This window comes from Bufo bufo, chromosome 4, assembly GCF_905171765.1.
Source record: "Bufo bufo chromosome 4, aBufBuf1.1, whole genome shotgun sequence".
In the NCBI taxonomy this organism is placed as follows: Eukaryota; Metazoa; Chordata; class Amphibia; order Anura; family Bufonidae; genus Bufo; species Bufo bufo.
In genome coordinates this window covers 421,390,033-421,414,878 of record NC_053392.1, presented here as the reverse complement: position 1 = coordinate 421,414,878, position 24,846 = coordinate 421,390,033, and the positions used below count along the sequence as shown (strand labels likewise).

Genomic DNA, 24,846 nt, shown 5'->3' with positions numbered 1-24,846 from the left:
TCTCAAGCTCTCCTAACCATAAGTACATAGACCTGGCGACAGACGTTGCTGCGATGTTGGTCTTAATGTTAAACATGGAGGCCTCCCAAGCTTTTCTTAAAAGGGCGTCTGCCTTCCGCTCAGGGCCGGCGTCAGAAACCGGCAAACCCGGGCAAGTGCCGGGGCCCACTGTAAGTTAGGGGGCCCACTCGTCTCGGCGGCGGCCCCTTTAAAATGTTTGCATACAGCCAGAATTATTTATGCTAAGCAGCGCCCGCCGCCCGAGCCATAATTATTCATGCTGCGCAGCGCAGCGCCCGCCCCCTCTCTTACGTGATCCTCTTCTGACTCCGAGTCCAGGCACTGCAGTTTCCATAGCAGCGCACGCCGCACAGATCAACGATGATCATCATTTGAGTCTGACTGACTGTAAGCCCGCCCCCAGCCAGCAGCAGGACTGATAGCCGAGCCCAGAGCTGGAAACCTGGCGCCCAGAGGAAAGCAGACACAGCTGAATGCTGCTGCAGTGCTGTAGCTGGATTTCGTTTTAAATTTAGAATTCAGATTAACTAGTAAGTTACTATTAGTAACAGTCACAGAAAGACCAGTTCTTGTAGTATTTATTATTATGTTACATGAATGGGGGGCCTGCCGCCTGGGGCTATCTACAGTGTGTGTCACGACTCACAGTTACTGTCTACACCGAAACACCTAAATAAAGGCTCAAAGGAGCCAATAATTGAATAAAGAACAATTACCATGTGTTGCTTTGCTCTTGCTCAGCATCAGCAGCACACATCATGCCTGTAAGGCCAAATGCACACGGCTGTGAGCGGTCCGTGGTATCCTGCTGAGAGCTGGAGCGTATGGCGTCATTGGTTGCTATTACGCCGTGCGCTTCATGCCGCCGCTGCACTACAGTAATACACTCGTATGATCTATACGAGTGTATTACTGTAGTGCAGCGGCAGCATGAACAGCGTCATAGCAGCAACCAATGACGCCGTACGCTCCAGCTCTCAGCAGGATACCACGGACCGCTCACAGCCGTGTGCATTCGGCCTAAAACACAATATAAACTCCTATAAGAAAATACCAGAACCCATAAAATCAATTATACAGTTTATTGGCAAAAATTCATAAGAGGAAATTTTGCTCTTATGAATTTTTGCCAATAAAGTGTATTATTGATTATTATTTTCTTATAGGAGTTTATGTTTTAGGCCTCATGCACACGGCCGCATACGGCAAGTCCGCAACGCAATACACGGGCACCGGCCCATGTGCACTCCGCATCACAGATGCGGACGCATTCACTTGAATGGGTCCGCAATCACGGAGCGCATGGATCGGAACCCCACGGAAGCACTATGGAGTGCTTCCGTGGTGTTTCTGGCCCTGCCTCCGCACCCCAATAAAATAGAACTTATTACATTTTTTTGCGGGGGCGGACGGTTAACTGACTTATTCAAGTTGAATGGGTCCGGATCCGTCCCGGCCGCTGCACGGACGTTGCCCGTGCATTGGGGACCGCAACAGATGCATAACAGCCGTGTGCATGAGGCCTAAGGGCTCTTTTATACGAGCGGGTGCCGTGCGGGTAATCCGCTGTGTGAAAGACAGCCAAGCCCCGCTCCGGACAGCAGAGACACAGAGCAGTAACATGACTGATAATGCTCTGTGCCTCTGACATTTTTACTACAAAATCACAGTGAGATACAGTTGTCACCGTGATTTTGTAGTAAAATGATCACAGAGAGGCACAGAGCCTTATCAATCATGATACTGCTCTGCGTCTCTGCTGTCCGGGACGGGGCTTGGCACTCTTTCACGCAGCGGATTACCCGCATGGCATTCGCTCGGATGAAAGAGCCTTTAGGCCCCTTGCAGATTAGCGTTCCTCCCGAAGCGAGTCCACATCGCAGCACCCAGCGCTGCCGGAGGTCACATAGCATTATATTGATTTATGATCTAACCCTTAAAGTTCTGGAATGTATTGGATAACACTGGCATAATGCTGTTAGAGTCATCTAATACATTCCAGGACTGTAAAGGGTTACATAGCATCATAAATCAATATAATGCTATGTGAATCCTGTCAGTGCTGGGAGGTCACGTTGGTCTTTGTTTCTCCCCTACACTGGCAGTGGCAAGTAAGGACCCAATTTATGACAATGTCTTGGCCCTCGCCACTGCCAAGTAGGGAGGATAGCACAAAAACAGGGTCTTGCTATTTTTTTAATGCCTAAAACTGGCATGGCGCACTTTGAAAATCACCCACATAATCTGTAAATAGTCAGAAGTCTCTTCTGTCCCAAAAAATAGAATTCAGGGAGAAGTGTAGAAGTGGTGGATGCAGCTGCAGTCTCTCTGTGTCTTTGAAACTGCATGCTGTGAGAGGGAAGAGAGAGACATTGCTTCGGCCAGATATCAGTAATGACAGACTCACTGCTGGCTGAGATTTGTGGTTCTCTCAGAGACCTGTCTACAAGGCCTAGCATGTCCAGTCTGTTATTGCTGATTACCAGAGGACAGTACAGGGAAGGAGTGTAAGACGGGCAAAGAGCTATAAGTCCGCTTTCACACGAGCGAGTTTTCCGCGCGGGTGCAATGCGTGACGTGAACGCATAGCACCTGCACTGAATCCTGACCCATTCATTTCAATGGGGCTGTGTACATGAGCGATGTTTTTCACACATCACTTCTGCATTGCGTGAAAATCACAGCATGTTCTATATTCAGTTTTGTTTTACGCAGCCCTGGCCCCATAAAAGTGAATGGGGCTTCAGTAAAAAACGCATCGCATCCGGAAGCAACTGCAGATGCAATGCGTTTTTCACTGATGGTTGCTAAGAGATGTTGTTTGTAAACCTTCAGTTTTTTATCATGTGCATGAAAAACGTCTGAAAACACATTGCACCTGCATGGAAAAAACTGAACGCAATCGCAAACAATATTAACTGAACCTGCTTGCAAAATGGCGTGAATTTTACTGAAAGCACCCTGAACGCATCTGGAGCCAATCCGTCACGCGTGTGAAAGAGGCCTAAGGCTCAGCACGTCCACTTCAGCCTTTGTCATAGTAGTCTGCTGCAGCCTGCCCTGCTGTGCTCCAAATTAAAATATCATCATATTGATATTTATTGGGCTTTGGGGGCACAGGGGCAAGCAGCAACATACTGCTATCAGCATTCATTTTGATATTTATTGGGTCATATCACATCACATATGTACAGCTGATATATACATATGTGAAGTGAAAAATGTACCAATTTTCTTATATATGGTGACACAGATCAATGTCATGCTGGCAGGGAACAGCTTCCCAGGGTTGACCTTTTGAGGTGATTACCGTGGAAGGGACTGAATAGGTGATATTGGTAGGGGCAGTTTATCTACATTGTGTTTACTTCAAATACCTCCAGGTACTGATGCACACAAGCTTACAGATACCAAGTCATCTGAAGCTCACCATCTGAAGCTCACCATCTGAAGCTCACCATTTTTGCGCGATAACGTGTCACCGCAGTCACAGAAACCTATATTTCTTATCTGGGACCTACGATCTATACGTGGATTGGTGAGTGACCTATGGTTATGTCTGGCATTATTTGCTAAATTATGACATTGTTGTTTACTCATTTTGCGCGTACCACGGAGGAGAAAAAAAAAACATAGCTGCCACCTGTATGTGTCCATGTGCTGTCCAAGGTTTCCTTAGACTGCGCATTGACACACCTATTCTGATCTGTAAAATACAGATCACAATAGGACAGGCGGTGAGTTTTTTCACATGGACTTGAATTCAATGGGGCTGTATGCCGTGCGTAAAATATGGCCTGAACAACGGCTGTATTTCACGTTAGCGTGAGCCCTTACTAAGTGAACAGTAGGGTTGTCATTCTGTCATTCCAATCTTATACATAATACTATCCTATGTGAAGTATGGGCCTCCCAACCTTCCCTTCATGATGTTGGGGAGAAGTGAGAGTAATTATTTTGAATTTGGTTATGCTTGTTACTATCTTCGCCTTTGTCTGACAGCATCTTATACTCCTCTCCACTGTTAAAACACACGTATGCTCAGCAGGGCATGCATGAGTATGCTGGAGTCAGGAGGCGTTTGGTTGACAAGTATTAATGGTGTTTGAGCACCTTCTTTAATCCATTTGTGCTGATTTCAAAGAAGTACATTACATTTTTAATTGTAAAATACTTCCAAATTAAAAAGAACACATATTGGAGGGTTAATTATGCTATGTGTTGCCAAATTGCATTATGAATTGTCTCACACATGAAGCAGGGACTTTACTAGAAGTTATATCTGCTACCAAAACAAATTGACAAAAGCATGAATACATCATTAAGAAGCTTGAAGAACCAAACAGAAGACACAAGTTTGGGAGAAACAGAATGACTGCCTGCAATAAATGTTGCATGGACACAGCTACAGAAGAGAATGGCCTTCATTTTATTCATTTTTTTAGGCCAAAATGAATAGGGATCAAGACCAAGAATTGGCCGGTCAACAGGCACCTCCCACCAAGAAGTACAAGTCTGGAAGCCAAAAAAGAAAAGAGAAGCAGATACTGGAAGACAAAATCAAAAAGCTAGCTTCCATTGACCGCTTCTTCAGGAAAAGTACCCCTAAAGAGTCCTCCATTTGCAGTACATCAGAATCAGATATTCAACCAAGTGTCACTACCTCTCAAGAAGCATGTTCCAGCATTGGAGAAGTCAGTGAGCTGGTTGTAGACCCTCCAGACCAGCCAACCGTGTCCTGTAATTCTGGACCTCTTCCAGAGCTTAGTGATGATCCAGCAGAATGGCCAGATGTAATCACCAATCTACTGAGATGCCAAGCTATCAAAAGGGGCTCTAAGCAAGTGAAGCTGGAAGATTTTCCACTTACAGATTTTCCAGATGGTACAAAAAGAAGATTCTCATCTGGTCATTATTACAGATTGCTGGGTAGTGGGAAAAAGGATCCACGAGATTGGCTCATTTACTCAGTGCTTGGAGATTCCGTATATTGCTTCTGTTGCAGGCTATTTGACAACGAAGCTAAATCCAATTTCTCAAGCCCATATGGATTTAAAGCCTGGAAGCATGTCAGTGGTAAGGGATCCTTGCATTCCCACGAAATATCTAGCAGCCACCTGTCTAATTATGCCAAATGGAAAGATCTGGAATCTAGCATAAAAAAAGAAACTACCATTGACAAAGATTTGCGTCGACAACTCCATATGGAAGAACAAAGATGGCGCAAAGTATTGTTGCGTTTACTGCAAATAATTTGCTGGATGGCAAAAAACAATCTGCCATTCAGAGGATCATCAGATACTGTGTTCACAGAACATAATGGTATTTTTCTCCAATTACTGGAGCTGATCTCTGAATTTGATCTTGTTCTGAAGGAACACTTGCAACGTGCCAAAGAAGGAACCAATGCGCATTATCTGAGCAAGGATATGCAAAACAAATTTCTGCGTTTAATTGCTGATGCAGTAATTGAAATAATCATAAAAAAGGTGAGGCAAGCTAAATATTTTAGCATCATTGTAGACTGCACACCAGACATCTCCAAACAAGAGCAGTTGTCACTTGTGCTGCGATATGTGGACATCGATGATGTTAGCAAAACAGTGGAAGTCAAGGAAAGCTTTCTGGAATTTCTGGCTGTCACAGATACAACTGGAAAAGGTCTTGCAAGTGTTGTTTTGGAAAGACTGACAGAACAACATGGACTGTGCGTGTCAAACATTCGAGGTCAGTGCTATGACAATGGTGCTAATATGAGGGGACAATACAAAGGAGTTCAGGCAATTGTTTTAGAAAAAAATCCTCATGCCTTCTTTGTACCATGTTCTCCACATAACTGGAATCTGGTAATAGTGCACGCTGCAGAGAGCTCAAGCCGAGCAAAACATTTTTATGATCTGTTGAATCGCATTTATGTGTTCTTCTCCGGAGCAACTAAGAGGTGGGAAGTGGCTTCACAGCATTTGTCACATCTGACACTTAAAGCTCTGTCTCAGACACGATGGTGTGCTCGCCTTGAATCAGTGAAAGCTATTTTGTTACAGTTTCCACAACTTGTTGATGCTTTAGAAGTTTTTTTACATGGTACCCAATATTCCAGTGACACATACAGTGAAGCAAAGATTTTATTGGATTCCATATGCACATACCCCTTTGTTGTCTCTTTATGTGTATGGTATGACATTCTCCTCCAGGTCAACCAAATTAGCCTGGCAGTACAAACAAAAACCATTAATGTTTCAAGCGTTATTCCACTTGTAAAATCTATTACCACAGCTTTTAAAGAATATAAGGTGTCAGGTTTCAAACAAGCTGAATGTAAGGCATCAGGTATTTGCGAAAAGCTGGATATACCCACTGAATACCCGACACAAAGGGTTAGGAAGAAAACTCGGCAATGCAGTGACCAAAACTGTCAAGAGCCAGCATGCCAGCAGGCAAGTGGAACATCGTTTTTAGATGCAAGGCAAGAATTTGAAGAAATATTCTTCAAGCCTCTGCTTGAAACTGTCCTTGGTGAAATTGAAATAAGGTTCAATTTTTTGCAAACATTTACAGACAAGTTTGGATTTCTATATGACATCAAGAAAGAAGCCGCTGACTTGTCTAACTTACAGCTCCAGTGTTTAAAATTCTCTGACCCAGCAGTTGATGGAGAAGTTATGCTTGAGGAGATCAAGACACTGGCTAGGATGTTACCTGAACATCTGTGCCCACAGGAGACTTTAAAGTATATATTCTCCCACTCACTTAGGGCTCATTCAGACGGCCGTATGCTGTCCACAAAAATACTGAATGCTATCCGTTTTTTTGCGGATCCGCAAAAAAAATGAAACATGTCCTATACTTGTCCGTGAAAATCAGGACATGGCCCCATTGAAGTCTATGGGTCCGCAAAAATACTGAATGCTATCCGTTTTTTTGCAGATCCGTTTTTTTGCGGATCCACAAAAAAACGGATAGCATTCAGTATTTTTGCGGACAGCATACGGCCGTCTGAATGAGCCCTTAATCTGGCATTCCCAAACCTTGTGTTGGCATTACAGTTGTTGTTAACTGTGCCTGTTTCAGTTGCATCTGCTGAAAGGAGCTTCAGTAAATTGAAGCTAATTAAAAACTACCTAAGGTCCCAAATGTCGCAAGACAGATTAAAGGGTTTCTGTCACCCCACAAAACTCATTTTTTTTTTTTTTGGATAGTTAGATTCCTTATAGGGCGATATAGGAGAATATAATAGTCTTACTTACTTTCATGCGGCCGATTCTTTATAAAACGAAGTAGCCGCAGCAGCAATCCGCCCCCTCGTCGTGTTGATTGACAGGGCCAGCCGTGATCTCCTCCTCCGGCCGGCCCTGTCAGTAATTCAAAAATCGCGCACCTCTGGTCATTCGGCGCAGGCGCTCTGAGATGAGGAGGCTCGTCTCCTCAGTGCGCCTGCGCCGATGACATCACCGAAAGAGAAGACGTCATCGGCGCAGGCGCACTGAGGGAGTGCTGAGGAGACGAGCCTCCTCATCTCAGAGCGCCTGCGCCGAATGACCAGAGGCGCGCGATTTTTGAATTACTGACAGGGCCGGCCGGAGGAGGAGATCACGGCTGGCCCTGTCAATCAACACGGCGAGGGGGCGGATTGCTGCTGCTGCAGCTACCAGCAAGTAGACGCCCTACTTGCTGGTAGAGCCCTCATTTACATATTATAAAACTTTGTTTTATAAAGAATTGGCCGCATGAAAGTAAGTAAGATTATTATATTCTCCTATATCGCCCTATAAGGAATCTAACTATCCAAAAAAAAAAAAAATGAGTTTTGTGGGGTGACAGAAACCCTTTAAATGCACTGGCGGTTCTTTCAATTGAATCTCAAGAAGCAGAATGTGTAGATTTTAATCAGGTAATCCATGTTTTTGCAGCTGAAAAAACACGTAGAAAAGTGTTTTAACTGATTTACACAAGATACCACTTTTGTGTTCTGCCCAAAAAGTTGGACCATCAATGCTGGACTCCAACAAGAAATTTCATAGTGTTCTGCATTAACTTCCTTTCATACTTTTTCAAATGTTTTATGTCTTTACAGTATATTCAAATAAAATATTTTCATATTCAATGCCTATCTGTTTCTCTTTAGGGGGTGTACAGGAAAAACTGAATACTGTGAGTAGACCTGAGGGATTAAAACACTGGGTAGATAAAAATTAAGTAGGGACATAAGGATTCATTCACATATATTCACGCTGTAGCATGTTCTGTCTATTGTATTTGGCACCATATATAAAACATGCAGTTTTATTGCACGCGTGTTATGCAAAATGCCACAGGGGGGCCCACTGAGGCTTTATCGCCCAAGGGCCCACATGAACCTGGAGCCGGCCCTGCTTCCGCTCCATAGCATCTTTCAATTGGGCGGCATCCTCAAATGGCAGGGCAGTTTTTTTGTTAACTTTCGCCACTTGCACGTCTATTTTAGGGGTCTCGTCGAACAACTTAGACTGAGAGGGGTCGAACACTAGTCGATTTTTAAATTCTTTGGAAATCCCCAGTCGTTTTTCTGGTTCCGACCATTCCTCTAAAATCATTTCTCTAATATGTTCGTTTATGGGGAAGACCTTGGATTTTTTCACCCTGAGTCCCCCGAACATTTCATCCTGAATGGATAAGGACCTAGGGGTTTCTTCAATCCCCATTGTCGCTCTGACTGCCTTTAGTAAGTCACCCATCTCTTCTGAGGAAAAATAAAATTTCCTATTATTTTCGTAGATTTCTCCTTCAGAGAGAGAGAGATCATCCTCCCACTGCACGGAAGTAGAAGCTTTATCGTCAGCATCCTCGGATCCAGAGGTAATGATCCTAGAACGCGGACGCTTGCAAGAGGGCTCGTCCTGGGAATCAGACGGAGCAACTCTAGCAGCCCTGATTTCTTCCTGAACCACAGATCTGATATTCTCCATAAGGGACGATTGTTCCTGCTGGACCACATCAGAAATACACTCCTTACAAAGCTTCTTTCCATATTCGTCAGGCAGTCTTTTAGCACAAGAGATGCAGCGAGGAGGTTTTTTAACTTTTTTTGAGCCTCTTTAGCCTGAAATAAATATGGAATAGAGGCATCAGAATAGGCCTAGTAGAAAATACAGTGCCATAAAAAAGCAGACCCCCAGAGGGATACTTACAGGAGGCAGAGAGGGAGCATCAGGCTCCATAACAGTTTGTAATTCAGGACCTGACATATTCTGAAGTAAAGTGCAATCGCAGTACTCACAGACCTCAGATCAGCGTTCCTATGGCCGCCCCGCCTTTTATTCAAACTGCTCTGTCCTCCTGCGCTTTACTTCCGGGTTGCATCACATGACCGAACCTGGAAGTGACGTCACCGACGTCGGCGTGCGCACACGCCGGCCGCTACCGGCCCGACCCACAGGGGAGGAGGAAGATTGCGGCCCAGGAGCAGGCTCCAGACCAGCCGGAGCGAGTCCTCCAGATACCCCCCAGACCAGCATAAGCACGCGGCCGCCGGCGGACTGGGGGAGCTCCGATGAGCTTCAGGTAACCAGGAAACCGTCCTCGGACCCTCCTGGAGAAGGAAAAAATAAAAAAGACGACGATTTCCCATCTTCATCTCCCTGCCGACCGCAGGGAGACTCTTCTCTGACCCTGGCCACAGTGGGGACAGGAACACTGAGGTGTGGTGGTGGGAGGGGGCAATTTAACCTCTTCTCTGTTTCCTGCCCCCACAGAGGTCATGGGTCAATCTCCTTGTGGCCGTCATGGTGATGATATGGGAAAAATGAATCCAGCCAGCAAAGGAAGCAATATGGATAATAACAATACATTAGTAAGTGACTTGTATAAAAGGGTGGAAATATGGCTTTCAGCCAGAACCTCATCCTGATGACACAAATATGCCTAATAATTGGACCGAGTGGTATTCACCCATTCAGTGATATCAGTATGGCCAGTAGCATTGTGTCCCTTGTTAGCATATCTAAGGCAGGAAGGGCACATAATAAAAGCAGTTGGCCAAGAGATGGGGGAAGATATTTGGGTGGTCACAGGGTGGAGTCTATGGTGGGGGGCTGGGACACAGGAACGTATAGGTGAAACTTGGGAGTCGGGCTCTCTCTTCTCTTCCTGGACCCCCATGGATCAACAGCACTTCAGGAGCAAGCTGTTATGTGTGTGCTTATGTGGGTAAGTATATAAGTATAATATCCCAGTAGACTTTATATGTGTACATATAGATATTTGTAGTCTGCAATTGTATTACCAGTAGGGCTGCACGATATATCGCAAAAATAATCGAATCGCGATAATCGGCAAATGCGATATAGCGATTCGGTCGACCCGAAAATGCCGCGATTATATATGAAGGGGCCCCTATTGATAAAATGTCCTCTGTCCTATTGATAAAATGGCCAGCCTCTGTACTTACTTTCACGATGAATGCACTGCAGCGAGCGGGAGCGAGCAAGGCAGCCGGCCGGCGTGTGACTGACGTCACTTAGTCACGCTCCTGCTTCCTGAATTAAGTGGGAGGAGCGTGACAGTGACGTCAGTCACGCGCCGGCCGGTGTTCTATGAAAAAGCCTTAAGCCGTGAAAAAGCCTTAAGTCACGTGGTGTGCCGGGAGGGTGTGTGCTCATAATCAGTTATACGGTGGCCGCTCGCTCGGCAGTAATCCTTCACCAGCATCCATAATCCAGCATATTGGGGGGCATTGCTGGCTTTGATCCGGGGGGCTGCAGCATATTGGGGGGCATTGCAGTGTGAGACAACAAAACAAAAGATCTTCTTACACCAGAGGGCGGTTGGGCACGAGTTAGTCACGTGGGTTAAGGGTTTTTGCCGAGCAAGCGCTGGCTGTAATTTCTCTTTAGCAGTGCACTGCGCATGCACGGGAGCACCCCCCACCACCCCCCCCCGGCACACCACGTGACTTTAGGCTTTTTCACGGCTTAAGGCTTTTTCATAGAACACCAGCTCGCTCGCTGCCGCTCTCTGCAGTGCATTCATAGTGAAAGTACAGAGGCTGGCCATTTTATGAATAGGAGAGTTATGTGCGCAGTTTAGGGCACATGAGGGGACAAATAGGGCCATGAGGGGGACCAGCATAAGATGCTATATGTGTGTCTTATGCTGGCCCCCCTCATGGCCCCATGTTTCATAGCACACATCCCACACAACAGCGTCCTCCACAGATCCCCCACACAACAGCGTCCTCCACAGATCCCCCACACAACAGCGTCCTCCACAGATCCCCCACACAACAGCGTCCTCCACAGATCCCCCACACAACAGCGTCCTCCACAGATCCCCCACACAACAGCGTCCTCCACAGATCCCCCACACAACAGCGTCCTCCACAGATCCCCCACATAACAGTGCCATCCACAGATCCCTTATAACTACGTCATACCCAGCCGCGTCAGCGGCTCATATGGGAAAATCCAAGCAAATAGACCTCTAGCACAATTCCCTTAAAATATCGCATCGCACATAGTTATCGCAAATTTTAGGGCCCTAATCGCAATCGCACAAAATTCCCATATCGTGCAGCCCTAATTACCAGTAGATTATATATGCTGTTTATCCATGAGTCTTTATATGTACATGTACTAATGGTCAGGTACAGGATGTGAGTTGGTTAGAAGAGTAGATCCAGTAGACTGTATATTGGTGGACTCTGGATATACATACACATTATTAGTCACATTTGCTTAGCATCCAGGGTAGGCAGGAACGGAGGTGGCTGTGTGTGGTGGTATTGTGTTATCTGTATCTTTATGTATAATGTCCATTGCTTTGTCATCTCTATGTTATTGGTAAACTATTTTTATATATAAGTATCTGCAAGGGTTGTATGTTACACCTGGGTTATACGAAGGACTGGAAAAGGTGTAATAATACACAAAGTAATTGGCAGGGGTGTGGAATTCCTATCGCCTGGGACATGCAGTTCCGGGCGCCGGGCAAGTAGTTTGAACAGTAGTTTAGCCCTGTGCGGGCAAGTAGCAGGGACATGTCGGTTGGGCAGTAATAGGAGCGGCCCCTGCATCTGGAATGTGTTGGATAACACTGACAGCATTATGTCAGTGTTATCCTATACATTCCAGAACTGTAAGGGTTACATAGCATCATAAATCAGTATAATGCTATGTGACCCCAGTCAGCGCTTGCAGGTCAGGCCGGGAGCTGCGATGTGGACAGGCTCCGGGAGGAACGCTCATCTGCAGGGGTGTCAGAAATAAAGGTTGTGCTGTCTGTCTTCTGAGGCTCTGGCCCTGCCTGCAATCTGCACTGCACGTGGCACTTGATAAACTATAATGTCTCCCTGTTGCCCCCATACAGTAGAACGTCTCCCTCTTGCCCCCATACAGTATAACATCACCTTGGGGCTGCCCACATACAGTATAACGTCTCCTTGTGCCCCCATACAGTATAACGTCACCCTGTGGCCCCCGCCCCCATACAGTATAACGTCACCCTGTGGCCCCCGCCCCCATACAGTATAACGTCACCCTGTGGCGCCCGCCCCCATACAGTATAACGTCACCCTGTGGCCCCCGCCCCCATACAGTATAACGTCACCCTGTGGCCCCCGCCCCCATACAGTATAACGTCACCCTGTGGCCCCCGCCCCCATACAGTATAACGTCACCCTGTGGCCCCCGCCCCCATACAGTATAACGTCACCCTGTGGCCCCCGCCCCCATACAGTATAACGTCACCCTGTGGCCCCCGCCCCCATACAGTATAACGTCACCCTGTGGCCCCCGCCCCCATACAGTATAACGTCACCCTGTGGCCCCCGCCCCCTTACAGTATAACGTCACCCTGTGGCCCCCGCCCCCATACAGTATAACGTCACCCTGTGGCCCCCGCCCCCATACAGTATAACGTCACCCTGTGGCCCCCGCCCCCATACAGTATAACGTCACCCTGTGGCCCCCACCCCCATACAGTATAACGTCACCCTGTGGCCCCCACCCCCATACAGTATAACATCTCCCTGTGGCCCCCGCCCCCATACAGCATAACGTCTCCTTGTGGCCCCCGCCCCATACAGCATGACATCTCCTTGTGGCCCTGCCCCCATACAGCATAACGTCTCCTTGTGGCCCCCGCCCCATACAGCATAATGTCTCCTTGTGGCCCCCGCCCCATACAGCATAACATCTCCTTGTGGCTCCCGCCCCATACAGTATAACATCGCCTTGTGGCCCCCGCCCCCATACAGTATAACGTTAGTATAAGTTCAGGACAAGTAGATGGTCATGAGGGACAAGTAGATTGAGCCCCCACTTTAGTCCTTCGACAAGTAGTTTTTTAAAAAAATTTCCACACCCCTGAATTGGGTTAGGCTACTTTCACACTTGCGTTCGGGGTTCCGCTTGTGAGCTCCGTTTGAAGGCTCTCACAAGCGGCCCCGAACGGATCCGTACAGCCCCAATGCATTCTGAGTGGATGCGGATCCGCTCAGAATGCATCAGTTTGGCAGCGTTTGATCTCCGTTCCGCTCAGCAGGCGGACACCCGAACGCAGCTTGCAGCGTTTTGGTGTCCGCCTGGCCGTGCGGAGCCAAACGGATCCGTTTGACGTTGACACAATATGGTGCAATTTCAAACGGATCCTTCCCCCATTGACTTTCAATGTAAAGTCAGGACTCCCCTATTAATATACCATCAGATCGTAGTTTTCTCCAATCGGATGGTATATTTTAACCACCTCCGGACCGCCTAACGCAGATTCGCGTTCCGGAGGTGGCAGCCCTGCGCAGAGTCACGCATATATGCGTCATCTCGCGCGAGCCGGGATTTCCTGTGAACGCGCGCTCACAGGAACGGAAGGTAAGAGAGTTGATCTCCAGCCTGCCAGCGGCGATCGTTCGCTGGCAGGCTGGAGATGTGTTTTTTTTAACCCCTAACAGGTATATTAGACGCTGTTTTGATAACAGCGTCTAATATACCTGCTACCTGGTGGTCCCCTTTGTTTGGATCGACCACCAGAGGACACAGGTAGCTCAGTAAAGTAGCACCAAGCACCACTACACTACACCCCCCCCCCCGTCACTTATTAACCCCTTATTAACCCCTTATTAGCCCCTGATCACCCCATATAGACTCCCTGATCACCCCCCTGTCATTGATTACCCCCCTGTCATTGATCACACCCCTGTAAAGCTCCATTCAGATGTCCGCATGATTTTTACGGATCCACTGGCAAAAGACAACAAATATCTTGGCAAAAGACAACTTTTCCCATTTCTTTTATACAAAGTTGGCATTTGACCAAGATATTTATCTCACCCAGCATGGGTATATGTAAAATGACACCCCAAAACACATTCCCCAACTTCTCCTGAATACGGAGATACCAGATGTGTGACACTTTTTTGCAGCCTAGGTGGGCAAAGGGGCCCATATTCCAAAGAGCACCTTTCGGATTTCACAGGTCATTTTTTACAGAATTTGATTTCAAACTCCTTACCACACATTTGGGCCCCTAGAATGCCAGGGCAGTATAACTACCCCACAAGTGACCCCATATTGGAAAGAAGACACCCCAAGGTATTCGCTGATGGGCATAGTGAGTTCATGGAAGTTTTTATTTTTTGTCACAAGTTAGTGGAATATGAGACTTTGTAAGAAAAAAAAAAATCATCATTTTCCGCTAACTTGTGACAAAAAATAAAAAGTTCTATGAACTCACTATGCCCATCAGTGAATACCTTAGGGTGTCTACTTTCCGAAATGGGGTCATTTGTGGGGTGTTTGTACTGTCTGGCCATTGTAGAACCTCAGGAAACATGACAGGTGCTCAGAAAGTCAGAGCTGCTTCAAAAAGCGGAAATTCACATTTTTGTACCATAGTTTGTAAACGCTATAACTTTTACCCAAACCATTTTTTTTTTTACCCAAACATTTTATTTTTTATCCAAACATTTTATTTTTTATCCAAACATTTTTTTTTTATCAAAGACATGTAGAACAATAAATTTAGAGCAAAATTTATATATGGATGTCGTTTTTTTTTGCAAAATTTTACAACTGAAAGTGAAAAATGTCATTTTTTTGCAAAAAAATCGTTAAAGGGTTTCTGTCACCCCACAAAACAAATATTATTTTTTTTGGATAGTTAGATTCCTCATAGCGCGATATAGGAGAATATAATAGTCTTACTTACTTTCATGCGGCCGATTCTTTATAAAACGAACTTTTATAATATGTAAATGAGGGCTCTACCAGCAAGTAGGGCGTCTACTTGCTGGTAGCCGCAGCAGAAAACCGCCCCCTCGCCATGTTGATTGACAGGGCCAGCCGTGATCTCCTCCTCTGGCCGGCCCTGTCAGTAATTCAAAAATCGCGCGCCTCTGGTCATTCGGCGCAGGCGCTCTGAGATGAGGAGGCTCGTCTCCTCAGCACTCCCTCAGTGCGCCTGCGCCGATGACATCACCGAAAGAGAAGACGTCATCGGCGCAGGCGCACTGAGGGAGTGCTGAGGAGACGAGCCTCCTCATCTCAGAGCGCCTGCGCCGAATGACCAGAGGCGCGCGATTTTTGAATTACTGACAGGGCCGGCCGGAGGAGGAGATCACGGCTGGCCCTGTCAATCAACACGGCGAGGGGGCGGTTTTCTGCTGCGGCTACCAGCAAGTAGACGCCCTACTTGCTGGTAGAGCCCTCATTTACATGTTATAAAAGTTCTTTTTATAAAGAATCGGCCGCATGAAAGTAAGTAAGACTATTATATTCTCCAATATCGCGCTATGAGGAATCTAACTATCCAAAAAAAAAAAAAAGTTTTGTGGGGTGACAGAAACCCTTTAAATTTCGATTAATAACAAAAAAAGTAAAAATGTCAGCAGCAATGAAATACCACCAAATGAAAGCTCTATTAGTGAGAAGAAAAGGAGGTAAAATTCATTTGGGTGGTAAGTTGCATGACCGAGCAATAAACGGTGAAAGTAGTGTAGGTCTGAAGTGTAAAAAGTGGCCTGGTCTTTCAGGGTGTTTAAGCACTGGGGGCTGAGGTGGTTAACTTGAAGCGTCCCCATCACCATGGGAACGCCTCTGTGTTAGAATATACCATCGGATTTGAGTTAGATCGTGAAACTCAGATCAGACAGTATATTCTAACACAGAGGCGTTCCCATGGTGATGGAGACGCTTCAAGTTAGAATATACTGAGAACTGTGTACCCCCCCCCTGTATTTAACTCATTGGTGGCCAGTGCGGCCCTCCCCTCCCTCCCTCCCCAGTATTAAATGTGACCAGTGCGGCCCCCCTCCCTCTATATTTATTGGTGGCCAGTGCGGCCCCCCCTCCCTTCCTCCCCAGTATTAAATGTGACCAGTGCGGCCCCCCTCCCTCTATATTTATTGGTGGCCAGTGCGGCCCCCCCTCCCTCCCTCCCCAGTATTAAATGTGACCAGTGCGGCCCCCCTCCCTCTATATTTATTGGTGGCCAGTGCGGCCCTCCCTCCCTCCCTTCCCAGTATTAAATGTGACCAGTGCGGCCCCCCTCCCTCTATATTCATTGGTGGCCAGTGCGGATTCCCAGTATTAAATGTGACCAGTGCGGCATCCCCTCCCCCCCCCCCTAATTAAAATCACCCCTCCCATCATTGGTGGCAGCGGAGAGTACCGATCGGAGTCCCAGTTTAATCGCTGGGGCTTCGATCGGTAACCATGGCAACCAGGACGCTACTGCAGTCCTGGTTGCTATGGATACTTAGCAATTTTTAGAAGCATTATACTTACCTGCGAGCTGCGATGTCTGTGACCGGCCGGGCGCTCCTCCTACTGGTAAGTGACAGGTCTGTGCTATAAGCAATGCGCCGCACAGACCTTTCACTTACCAGTAGGAGGAGCTCCCAGCCGGTCACAGACATCGCAGGTAAGTATAATGCTTCTATTTATTGCTAAGTAACCATGGCAGCCAAGACTGCAATAGCGTCTTGGCTGCCATGGTAACCGATCGGAGCCCCAGCGATTAAACTGGGACTCCGATCGGAACTCTCCGCTGCCACTAATGATGGGGGGGGGGGTGATTTTAATTAGGTGGGGGGGGGGAGAGGGGAGGCCGCACTGGTCACATTTAATACTGGGAATCCGCACTGGCCACCAATGAATATAGAGGGAGGGGGGCCGCACTGGTCACATTTAATACTGGGGAGGGAGGGGGGGCCGAACTGGCCACCAATGAATATAGAGGGAGGGGGGCCGCACTGGTCACATTTAATACTGGGGCGGGAGGGAGGGGGGCCGCACTGGCCACCAATGAATATAGAGGGAGGAGGGCCGCACTGGTCACATTTAATACTGGGGAGGGAGGGGGTCTGCCCCCTCCTGCCTGGCAGCACCTTATCTCTTACAGGGGGCTATGATTCGCACAATAATTGTGCGGATCACAGCCCACTGTAAGAGATCGGGTGCTGCCAGGCAGCAGGGGCAGTCATGTACACAGTTATTTTAGTATATTCTAACTTGAAGCGTCCCCATCACCATGGGAACGCCTCTGTGTTAGAATATACTGTCGGATCTGAGTTTTCACGAAGTGAAAAATCAGATCTGTAAAAAACAGTTATGCAGACGGATCCGTTCTGAACGGATGCAAGCCTTTGCATTATAGGAGCGGATCCGTCTGTGCAGACACCAGACGGATCCGCTCCAAACGCAAGTGTGAAAGTAGCCTTATAGGGGAAACAAGGCCCAACAGTCTAGAAATAAAATAGAAGGGACGGAAAACGGAGATAGACATAAATCTCCAATAAGCAAAATTCCCTTCATCAAAGGGTTTCTGTCACCAGAATTAACCCTATTAAACTGTCTGACATTAGCGATGTGCTACTGTCAGCAGACCCTAACTGTACTATTTTTATGCTTATGGATGCCCCGGTTACTGCACAATTTTACCTTTGACGATATGCAAATTAGCCTCTAGGAGCAGGGGGGCGGAGGGGCGTTGCTTCTGCTGCTAGAGGCGCGGATCTCTTACCTCAAGTCACGCCCTGCCGTCCTTGATTGACAGGGCCAGGCAACGTTAGTCTCCTGCTGGCACTGTGTTCTGGGACTGTGCAGGCGCGAAATTTATCCAGCGCACAGGGCCGGCAGGAGAAGACGAACGCTGGCCCTGTCAATCAAAGATGGCAGGGCGTGACTTGAGGTGGTAGAACTTATCCGGAGAGACGGATCCATTCTTGCAATGCATTTGTAAGACTGATCCGGATCAAATGCTGTCCGTTTGCATGCAGATTGCCGGATCTGGCAGGCACTTCCGGCGACGGAACTGCTTGCCGGATCACTCTGCCCCAAGTGTGAAAGTAGCCCAACATTAATTTTCATGCCAGATCTGTTTGTTCTGTTTCGCAAACCGCGCACAAAACCACACCAATATGCAAAAAACTGAACGAATGCATACTTATGCATCCGGATCAGTTTTGCCCCCATTGAACAATGAAGGGGGACAAAACTGAACAATTTAATTCCGGTTTTGAGATCCTCTCCCGGAAGAAGTGAAAACGCAGATGCGAAAGTAAAAAAAACAGGAAAAAAAAAGGTTGTTATTTTGAGCATCAGTTACTGATCATAAGGGTCCATTCACACGTCCGTTTTTTCTTTCCTGATCTGTTCCGTTTTATGCGGAACAGATCTGGACCAGTTCTGTACCCATTAATTTTCAATGGGTCCTGGAAAAAAATTGGACAGCACAATGTGTGCTGTCCATTTCCGTTGTTCCGTTCCGCATGTCCGAAAAAATATAAAACTTGTCCTATTCTTTTCCGCAAAAATCGGATCCTGGACCAATACAAAGTCAATGGATCCGCAAAAAACGGAAGACATTCGTATGTCATTTCGTATGTCATCCGTTTTATGCGGATTCCGTTCCTGGAAATTAAATGACACCTGAGGTAACACATAACTAGACTTTTATTCCCTTTTTTTTTTTTTTTTTAAAAGAAATCCAAACAACTTTATTTGCTTATTGAAATTTATACATGTTTCCGTTTTTTGCGGATCCGCAAAAAACGGATGACATACGGATGACATATGGAAACATTTTCAGGAACAACGGATCCGCAAAAAACGGACCGAAAATCGGGATATAGAAAAATACTGACGTGTGAATGTAGCCTAACTGATGCTCAGAAAAGAGGGATCAGTTATTTTTAGCGCAAACTGTGTTTTACTTAGGCTTCTTTCACACTTGCGGTAGCGGTTTCCGGCAGGCTGTTCCAGCAGCACCACAGCCAGATAGAAGAGACACCCACTGAGAAAAGCTGATGTCTCCTCCTCCCTGTTCTGATGCTATTAATTAACATACAGGGTGCCTAAACAGAACGAGGGGCACAGCAGTGCAACGGAGGACCATATCATGAAAAAAATAGTGATAGGGAACATGGGCTACAGTGTGAGGTATCGCTTTTATAAAGTAAAAACTGGTGAAAGGTCCTCTTTAAGAAGTAAAAGCAAAGGAAATCCAAATGATTACATTTTACTTTTCGTATACAACAATTACCTGCATGTAAAATATCTTGTTCCTTCATGGGATCCATCATGCTTTCCTCTCAAAGGGTTGTCCCACTCTACTCCAAGCCATGTGCCTAAATATTTGACACAACAACATCTCAGTGAGAGATACCCGAGGCCATTTAACTACTTCCATACAGTTACAGTTTTGCCTTTGAATGTAACATACATCATCTATTATGTAGAAAGTTTATCAATCATCAGTATGATGTGAATCCCTAATGTTATGTATACTATTGTCTGGGATGGAGAATTTCTGGTCTCGTGCTTAGAGTAATTGGTTGAGCACGTACAGTGGTTCCTCAAGTTACACTATTATTTGGTTCTGAGACGACCATTGTATGTTGAAACCATTGTAACTTGAGTCCATATCTCTATGGAAAACCAGTAATTGGTTCCGAAGTCCAAAAATGTTATTCCAAGACAAGAAAGGTTTTAGGAAAAATAAGCTGATAACCAAGACAGATAAAACAAGTCCTTAAAGGGCTTGTCCAGCCGTTTATATTGATGACCAGCCGTTTATATTGATAGGTCATCAATATCTGATTGGCAGGGACTGACACCTGGCACCACCGCCAATACGCTGTTTGAAGAGAAGGTGTTTTGCACTCGCGTGAGAAAAATCGCGCATGTTTGGTACCCAAACCCGAACTTCTTAACAGAAGTTCGGGCTTGGGATCGGTGTTCTGTAGATTGAATTATTTTCCCTTATAACATGGTTATAAGGGAAAATAATAGCATTCTGAATACAGAATGCATAGTAAAATAGCGCTGGAGGGGTTAAAAAAATAATAATAATAATTTAATTCACCTTAATCCACTTGCTGGCGCTGCCGGCATCTCATCTGTCTCCTTCTGTGCTAACAGGACCTGTGGTGAGCATTCATTCCAGGAGCTGTGGTGACGTCACTCCGGTCATCACATGATTCATCACATGACCCATCACTATGGTGATGGATCATGTGATGACCGGAGTGACGTCATCAAAAGGTCCTGTTCCTGTAATTAATGCTCACCACAGGTCCTATTCAACAAAGGAGACAGCAGGAGATGCCGGGCTACGCGATCAAGTGGACTAAGGTGAGTTAAATTTTATTTTTTTAACTCCTCCAGCGCTGTTTTACTATGCATTCTGTATTCAGAATGCTATTATTTTCCCTTATAACCATGTTATAAGGGAAAATAATAATGATCGGGTCTCCATCCCGATCATCACCTAGCAACCGTGCGCGAAAATCGCACCGCATCCGCACTTGCTTGCGGATGCTTGCGATTTTCACGCAACCCCATTCACTTCTATGGGGCCTGCGTTGCGTGAAAAACAATGGATATAGAATATAGAGCATGCTGCGATTTTCACGCAACGCACAAGTGATGCGTGAAAATCACCGCTCATGTGAACAGCCCCATAGAAATGAATGGGTCTGTATTCAGTGCGGGTGCAATGCGTTCACCTCAAGCATTGCATCCGCGCGGAATACTCGCCCGTGTGAAAGGGGCCTTAGAATTTGTATTATGGCAAGAAAAAAGCAGCTAAGTAAAGAAAAACGAGTGGCCATCATTACTTTAAGAAATGAAGGTCAGTCAGTCAGCCTAAAAATTGGGAAAACTTTGAAAGTAAGGGCTATTTGACCATGAAGGAGAGTGATGGGGTGCTGCGCCAGATGACCTGGCCTCCACAGTCACCGGACATGAACCCAATCGAGATGGTTTGGGGTGAGCTGGACCGCAGAGTGAAGGCAAAAGGGCCAACAAGTGCTAAGTCCTTCAAGACTGTTGGAAGACCATTTCAGGGGACTACCTCTTGAAGCTCATCAAGAGAATGCCAAGAGTGTGCAAAGCAGTAATCAAAGCAAAAGGTGGCTACTTTGAAGAACCTAGAATATGACATATTTTCAGTTGTTTCACACTTGTTTGTTATGTATATAATTCCACATGTGTTAATTCATAGTTTTGATGCCTTCATAGTCATGAAAATAAAGAAAACTCTTTGAATGAGAAGGTGTGTCCAAACTTTTGGTCTGTACTGTATATGCCAAGGAAATCTAATGTACAGGCAAACACAAATGCACCGACCATAAACACAGTTGCATACATTGCCCATGGGTTCCGATGATAAAAAAAAAGCAGATACAATTTTGTTACGGTCACCTTTCATATACAGTAGGAAAAAACTAAAGTATACCAGCATATTCCCACCCAGCCAATGCCAAAAAGACATTTCATAAGAATCTACGAACACAGGCCCGGAGATATATTCGACACATACTCTACATAAAACAACAATAATGGTGTAAATATTTAAAATAAATTCACAGCTTATACAAAAACTTTTTAGTGTATGATAATACTGCCTACCTGGTGTAGGTGGCACCGTCCCAGCATAGCGCACTGTTGCATATTCCCCATCACAAATTATACGTCGACCAATGGGATCACTGGGAAAAGCTTCAGTCATTTTCCTGACAATCTCTTACAACTGCAAAATAAATCAAACAAACCATAAAACAGGTTGTCTGAGAATTTTTTTTTTATAAACTAAACTAGTCACTGGTCACCATGCAGTCAATCACTGGCCTCAGCTGTATAAGGGACATCACTACTGGGACCAGTGATTGGCTGCAGCGTTGACCTAAGTGCACAGAACGTCGCAAGACACCATTACCAGAGGATAGGTGATCAGTATTCAAATCTTGGAAAACCCTTTTAATTTATGATGAAGCACAGAACTTGTCATAAAATAAATGCCTCCTATTGTAGTCTATGCGCCAGACTGAAATCTACTTCAGCTCATAACGTATGGTCCGTGGTAGTGGAATCGATAACGGAATTCTTAGATAACCCGAACCTTGTACGCCAAACTTGAAAACAGAAGTTCGCTCATCCCTAATTATGAATGTGCCAGGGCTGACAGCCCCACTCACACCACACCCCTGGCTAGGGTGGCATAAAAACACCTGGTGCAGCTAGATTTAATTGCAACGGTGTTTGAAAAGTTGCAAAAACAGGATTTGCAACCTTCTAATGCCAAAAAAACACACTGGCTTTAGACCGTTTTCTACACATAAAACACCCACTTTTTTTTATAGATCTGGCATGAGCAGGGAAAAGTCACAGATTGCAGTGCAAATAACCTCTGTGCCAGAAATACGCTTAATATAGGCACATTTCTGGATAGTAAATGTGTACGGGAATAAAAAATTACACCTAAAATATCCAGAGAGTGTCATACACACCGGCACTAAATAGACGGCCAGTTTCACATGAGTCTGACGCTGGGTTCACACCTGAGCGTACCAAAGGAGCGCTCTGTATGCGCGCTTTTATCGGGCGTACAGACGCGGCTCCGGCAACAAGCGAAAGCCCATTGTCGCGCGTTCCCGGAAGTCTATGTACGGGAACGCGCGACACTACGCCCCAAAGAAGCTCCTGTACTTCTTGGGGCGTAGGGCATTTTACAGCGCGTTCGTACACGCTGTAAAACGCTCAGGTGAGAACCATGCCCATAGGGAATCATTGGTTCTTGCCTGTTGAGCGTTTTACAGCGTGTAGGAACGCGCTGTAAAACGCACAGGTGTGAACCCAGCCTAAGGGTACGGCTATGCTGGTCGCTGCCAGGATTACAGGGGCATTACAGTATGCCAGTGATCCCATAGAAATAAATGGGGATGCAGTGCGAGTCGCACATGTGCAGCAACTATGACTTCTCAATCAAGCAAAATCCAACTCTGCAGAATTTTTTCGCGATTCAGGGGTTACAGTCGTGACACACGTGCACACTTGCACTGGAACCCCATTCATTTCTATTGGATCACCTCTACACTGCGACGCCTGTGACCCTGGTCGCCGTATCCTAATACTTGTGCTTGTATTACACCCGTAATTTCCGACCGGATGGAGGGTCTAATGATGATGCTGTTAGTTTGGATGATTAGACCAGAGGTCAGGCCAGAACTTGCGTGTGCCCCTTTATTTTTCAGTGGTCCTGTGAACTGCTGCATTTTGGAAGAGATGTCAAAGAATTAGGAGCAATTGCCATTAAGATCCTTGTATGTTGTGCCGTGTGGTCTGTTCTTCAGTGGCAGTGCCTGTCCCTCTACTGGGTGACCCCTCTCACATGCCCAACTCTTTAAAGAAATAAAACGGACCTGACGTGTCCTGCTGATTTCCAGTACGATTCTTCATGCACAGGGATTCGGCCCGCGGTCCTCACACTCGAGTTCTACTTTGCTGAACTTCGTTGCATTGCGGGCAAGATCAGGGCGATGGCATCAATTTGAGATGCACTTGTTGCCACGTACAAATAAATCTCTGTTTAATATTTAAAAAAAAAGCGGTGTAAAATAGAAAGTTGTATCAGACTGCCGAATAAATGCTAGCAACAGCGATTCCACCATACACAGGGTCAGTTACAGTGCTACCGGACTACACGTTGTTTCGAACCTTATAGGTCCGCACATTTTATTTTCCGGGTTGGACGTCATGACGTCACGAGCGTCGGTACCTCCGTTCTCTTTTTTACTCCACGGAAGAGCGTCCGAGACTGCATGACTCCTAAATAATACTCTTCCACCACCTAGTGGCCAGATGATATATAGCAGCACATATCGTAAAGTGATAACAGATAGCCCAAACAAAAGACGAAACTGGAAGTGTATGTTCAGACAGAGGATTTTGTCCCTGACAAAATCCTCTGTGTATCCCTCTGCAGAAACCTTTGTGCTGCAGGGTCTGCCCTGTTGTTTCATGCAGACCTGCCAGGGGCAGATTGGCCATAGACCCTACAGGGAAACTTCCTGGTGGGCCAAAGCCCAGGGCTGCCTGAGCCCTCCTCATGGCCGCCCACCATGATATGTAATAATCTGACGCTCGCCTCTTGACTCAATTCAACTTTATTGCCATCCTAAGGCAACTGGAGTAGGAGGACAGAAGGTGGCAGCTGCTTCTGGCCTGGGCACCACAATTTGGGGGAGATATTGTATGCTGTTGGGGCAGCATTTTTTGATTCACTGTGGTATTTGGCTCTGCTAGAGTGGTAGAATGTGCCGCAATATGGTATTGCTGCCCCGCCTACTTGTTTTGGCCCGGCTAAAAAATGGGACCACTTTTACTTTTTTCAGGGCCACTTAAAGGGGTTCTCAGGGAATGAATAAAATGAAAATACTTAAATATTACTTTATTATAAATATATTCCCAAATATCTTTCATTAGTTATAATGGCTTGTTTTGTCTAGGAAAAATCAAATGTCTGCCATCCTCTTAGTACACACAGAACCTGTCCTAATCACACAGCAGGACAAAT

The 24,846-nt window shown here is 46.1% G+C and overlaps 1 protein-coding gene across 1 annotated transcript in view; it reads right to left on the bottom strand.

Annotated features, from left to right (window-relative positions):
• Nucleotides 1-24,009, bottom strand: part of TBCE (tubulin folding cofactor E) — a 217,405-nt gene extending 193,396 nt beyond the window's left edge. The window contains exons 1-3 of the mRNA XM_040429306.1: nt 23,693-24,009; nt 21,903-22,023; nt 19,534-19,618 (exon numbers count right to left, since the gene is read on the bottom strand). Of these exons, the coding sequence (XP_040285240.1) occupies nt 19,534-19,618; nt 21,903-22,002 (185 nt within the window). The 5' untranslated portion in view covers nt 22,003-22,023; nt 23,693-24,009. The remainder of the gene's footprint in view (nt 1-19,533; nt 19,619-21,902; nt 22,024-23,692) is intronic.
• Nucleotides 24,010-24,846: the final 837 nt, after the last annotated feature.